Source organism: Engraulis encrasicolus, chromosome 10 (genome assembly GCF_034702125.1).
Source record: "Engraulis encrasicolus isolate BLACKSEA-1 chromosome 10, IST_EnEncr_1.0, whole genome shotgun sequence".
In the NCBI taxonomy this organism is placed as follows: Eukaryota; Metazoa; Chordata; class Actinopteri; order Clupeiformes; family Engraulidae; genus Engraulis; species Engraulis encrasicolus.
Genome location: NC_085866.1, coordinates 27,732,812 through 27,737,811, shown reverse-complemented (window position 1 = coordinate 27,737,811; position 5,000 = coordinate 27,732,812). Strand labels below are relative to the sequence as shown.

Genomic DNA, 5,000 nt, shown 5'->3' with positions numbered 1-5,000 from the left:
GAACAGTGTTTGTCTGATCCCAGGATTATTGCGTTTGCGTCCGGATAGGTGGCTACCCGCATCACCGGGGGCTGAATGGAGGGAGCGCAAGCTAACATTACCAGACCCACTTCTCTCACCCCTAATTCCTCCACCAATACCTGTATGGACACTACGACTGCATTCGCCACTACCACCGACTCACTTGAGATAGGATAAAGTCACCGAGTGAGTTTAAATGTGTGTGTGTGCTTAGAGAACATCCTTGCTTCGCATGTCGGCATCACTGCCTTCGGAAGTTTCGCCGCGGTAAACAAAGAGTGCTCGTCCGATCATTATCCTCCTCGTGAGATAAAAACGGTCCTTCAGAGTCAGAATAGGTAAATAACATGCTCATAACTTCATTATGATGCAACTTCTCACTAACCACGATGAAATAGCTCGCTGATAGTTCGCTGATAACAACACAAACTCAACTCGCACGCTTCGATAAAAAGACGTAAAGTGGCTACTTCCGCATTTTGTGGTCGGGTCACAGGTCGCGTATTTTACTACTACAAAATGACGTAATCGTAGTCTTGTTTGAAAGGGTAGCATTTAGTAATAATTAAAATGTAAATACTACATTTAGTAGTAATTTAAAGTTGGATTTAACATGCACATTTTCAGTTGAATTTAAATAAGCCTATTAAAATGTGTTATTTTCTTTTATAAAAAAATATATAGGCCTATATTTTGTCCATCCAGTGGCTTTGGTTCATTATGTTGCAATAAATTGTTGTTTGTAACGTCACCTGTCTTTACCGTCCTTCTCTATGTGGTTTATGAAACATGGTCGGGGGGCGAGTAACGCAATAGTTACTTTTACTGGTAACTAGTTACTTTGATACCGGAGTAACCCAGGAAGTAACTCAGTTACTTTTTTGGAGAAGTAACTAGTAACTAGTAACTAGTTACTTTTTCAAAGTAACTTGCCCAACACTGCACACATTAAACATGTTACATATACAGGGACGCACCACACATGCACACATATATGCACACATTATACATATGACACATACACACATACACACACAGACACACACACACACACACACACACACACACACACACACACACACACACACACATACACACACACACACACACACACACACACACACACACACACACACACACACACACACACACACACACACACACACACACACACACACACACCCCTATATGTACGTACCCACAGGTATACACAGCAGATCTGCTTGCAGCTGCATGAGCAGTTTATTTCCTGTCATCCCACCATCAACCTGCAGGCGGAGCAGAGAGTCACCAGAGTCTTGATTGATAGCATCCACAATCTAGAGAAGAAGAAGAGAGGGAGAGAAGAGAAGAGAGAGAGAGAGAGAGAGATAGGTAGAAGAGAAGAGAGAGATGGTTAACACCAGGGTCTCGATTCATAGCATCCAGTATCTAGAGAAGAAGAGAGAAGGCGAGAGAGAGAGAGAGAGAGAGGGAGAGGGAGAGAGAGAGAGTAGAAGGGGGGGATAAAGAGATAGAGAAGAGAGATGGTTAACACCAGAGTCTTGATTCATCCAGAATGTGGAGAAGAAGAAGAGAGAGAGAGAGAAGAGAGGGGGATAGAGAGAGGGGGTAGAGAGAGAGAGGGATGGTTGTGTGTGTGTGTGTGTGTGTGTGTGTGTGTGTGTGTGTGTGTGTGTGTGTGTGTGTGTGTGTGTGTGTGTGTGTGTGTGTGTGTGTGTGTGTGTGTGTGTGTGTGTGTGTGTGTGTGTGTGTGTGTGTTACCTCTCGTGTTTGGAAGCAGACGGCCTCCAGAGCAGCGAAGGCCAAATGATGACGATTAGTGAACTGTGTCAGACCACAGATGATCCTACACACACACACACACACACACACACACACACACACACACACACACACACACACACACACACACACACACACACACACACACACACACACACACACACACACACACACACACACACACACATTATTGGGTTAGGTGCTTTGCTCAAGGGCACTTCAGCCATGATGAAGATGTAGGGATTGCTAAGGGTGGGATTCAAACCTGCAACCCTGTGATAGTTACTGGTATGCACTCGGTTTCCAGTAGATTACTTTCATTTTAGTGTGTTAGCGTGACAGATGTTTCAGCCTAAGCCTTCTTCAGTATCTTGCAGAGGATATAGGCAAGGTGTACAATGCACAAATCTATTCGCTCAGACCGAATGACATTGTAGAAACAGTTTGAGTTGGGCACACTTTGTTTTGGTCTCTTTTGACTTAATTGATGACAGGTATGAGAGGTGGACAGGAAGCGAATGGGGAGAGAGATGGGGAGGGGTCGGGGCAAATGACCCGGGCCAGGAATCGAACCCGGGTCGGCGGCATACCAGATGAGTGCCCTACCATAAGACCACAGCAGGGCCGAGTTGAGCGCACTTTTTGAAAAAAAGAAAGTATAACGCTCTCAATAGGGGGCCTATAGTGTGTGTGTGTGTGTGTGTGTGTGTGTGTGTGTGTGTGTGTGTGTGTGTGTGTGTGTGTGTGTGTGTGTGTGTGTGTGTGTGTGTGTATGCATGCATGTGTGTGTGTGTATGCAGGGCCGGATTAACATTGCCCGGGGCCCCTAGGCTACAGGTTGTTGTGGGGCCCCCTGAAAGGCAAATTTTGCAGGAAAATTACGTACATAGACAATAATTACGAGCTAGGAATTGAGGGCAACTTGTCTACCAACTGTACTGAACACGATAGATACATTTTTCAATGTTGCATTGGGTCAAAATTCTGCATTTCATCACTTCTTGCCAATCAGGGGCCCCCTGGCAGGTGGGGGCCCCTAGGCTGCAGCCATATCTAGTCTGTGCATTAATCCGGCCCTGTGTGTGTGTGTGTGTGTGTGTGTGTGTGTGTGTGTGTGTGTGTGTGTGTGTGTGTGTGTGTGTGTGTGTGTGTGTTACCCGCGTGCGCTGGGTTCCCAATAGGGGGCATAAAGTCCAGAAAACGCTGGAACGAAGTAGCAGCCGTAAGACGTCCCCACCTCAGACGCCAGACGCTCTACACACACACACACACACACACACACACACACACACACACACACACACACACACACACACACACACACATACAGACACACACATTAGTACAAGCCGTCAAAGCATCCTCCGATGCTAGACACACACACTCCGCTACCCATCTCAGTTGACGTCTTGATGACTCCCATATTTGTGTGTGTGTGTGTGTGTGTGTGTTTGTGTGTGTGTGTGTGTGTGTGTGTGTGTGTGTGTGTGTGTGTGTGTGTGTGTGTGTGTGTGTGTGTTTTTTTGCGTACCTATCTCAGCTGACGACTTGATGATTCCCATGTTGTCCTTCAGCCATCTGACCACTGCCCCCGCTATGGCAACTGAACCCTAGCAACCAATCAGAGAACAGCACTTCAACATTCGCAGAAGAGCACTCAAACATTCACCACCAATCCCATTCAATCACAGTTACAGCACTCAGCTTTTGTCCAATGGGAACAGAACAGGCAGATGATTCAGACCAAGATTGCGCATACCCTAACTGGATATTTCAGCTCCCGTTCCTAACAGTTGAAGTTGGAGTTCTACAACCATGGCAACCGCCGCTGTTTAGGTGACTTAAGCGAGGTGCTTTGATACGAGCCAAAAGAACTATAATAGCTATTATTCTCTCATGTGTTACATTTATTTTGACACAATATCATGTTATAACAAGAAGTTGAGTTAAAATGGCTATGTTTGGAACAGTTGCTCAAAAGAAGAACCCGTCACCGATGCCTGGCTGTTGGCAAACTTTAACGGCGTTACAGCTACACGTGCGTTGGCCCGCTGCTGTGGCTGCACAACACCTGCTGTTCTCGATTGCTGCATCCGACGCCTGCTCCAACACTGCTTCCAGGAAGTCCGGACTGTTGTCGATCCAGCGTGGCTGCTGGTTTCTCCAACCACTCTACACCATGTGCCGTTTCCTGGCTGCAGACTTCTCCAACTACCACAACCTGCACTGCCTTCGTTGTCCATCCTCGGCGTTCTCGCGGCGTCCATGCCCGCGTCTTGCTCGTTGTTGGTGACATGGCGAGCTCGGATGCCCCCCTCTGCCGGCGTCTCCGCGGCTCCTCCGTCCATAGAACTTCACTGGCTTGTTCGGCTGCCTCCTTCAGCCGAGCTCGCCCCCACGACGGGAGGCTCTGGATTTTCGTATCCCGGCATGGCCTTTTCATCGCCGCCCCCGCCGTGGGCTTCCATATTTCTCCACTACTGTGAACGCTCCATACCGTCATGATTTATGGACAAAAAAGAACTTTCCATTGCCGTTGTGTTGTGTTTTAGTCTCTGTATGTCTTTGAATGTCTGTTCATGTTTTTGTTTTATGTTACATGTTCTGTAAAGCGTCTTTGGGTATTTAGAAAAGCGCTATACAAATTTGATGTATTATTAAAAGAGAAATGAAGTTTCTCTCATTTATTGACATTTTAAATAATGGCTCCATGGGCACCTACATTGCCATCCAACTTCGATTTGTTTATGTGGGAGCAGTGCGAGTCCCCCGTCTTTGCTAGTTGGGGCTTCCACTGAGCATTTTTTTGTAGTCGGAGGTTGGATAAGTGCGACCTCCTACTAGTTTTGACTGGGTCTGGAATGGGCCATGAGACATGGGACTTCTCCTAGTGGGACATGGGACCAATTTGCTAGTAGGAGGTCCAACTTCGTCTAGCGATCTTGTGCATTTTTTGTAGTAGGAAATGGGGGGAATTCCACTAGTTAGCCTGCTATTCTAATTTTGTTCTAAGTAGCGCTCTATTCTATTCTAATTGTGTTCTAAGTCATGCTTCAATCAAATTCTGAGGTAATCCAACACAGATCAAAAGTTCATGGATTGTGAGTTTCCAATAAGTTGACTGTTTTGTTTTGGTGACTATCTATGTGTAGAGCATATCCATGAATGCAGATGCTAGCAGGGTAATACACAAC

The 5,000-nt window shown here is 46.4% G+C and overlaps 2 protein-coding genes across 4 annotated transcripts in view; one reads left to right on the top strand and one right to left on the bottom strand.

Annotated features, from left to right (window-relative positions):
• Positions 1-5,000, top strand: part of LOC134456912 (neurotensin receptor type 1-like) — a 119,276-nt gene that overhangs the window by 96,091 nt on the left and 18,185 nt on the right. The gene's annotated exons all lie outside the window — the stretch shown is intronic.
• Positions 1-5,000, bottom strand: part of LOC134456911 (glycerol kinase 3-like) — a 23,091-nt gene that overhangs the window by 4,963 nt on the left and 13,128 nt on the right. For all 3 annotated transcript variants that reach the window (XM_063208555.1, XM_063208554.1, XM_063208553.1), the window contains exons 13-16: positions 3,338-3,416; positions 2,964-3,060; positions 1,786-1,870; positions 1,220-1,340 (exon numbers count right to left, since the gene is read on the bottom strand). In XM_063208555.1, the coding sequence (XP_063064625.1) occupies positions 1,220-1,340; positions 1,786-1,870; positions 2,964-3,060; positions 3,338-3,416 (382 nt within the window). The remainder of the gene's footprint in view (positions 1-1,219; positions 1,341-1,785; positions 1,871-2,963; positions 3,061-3,337; positions 3,417-5,000) is intronic.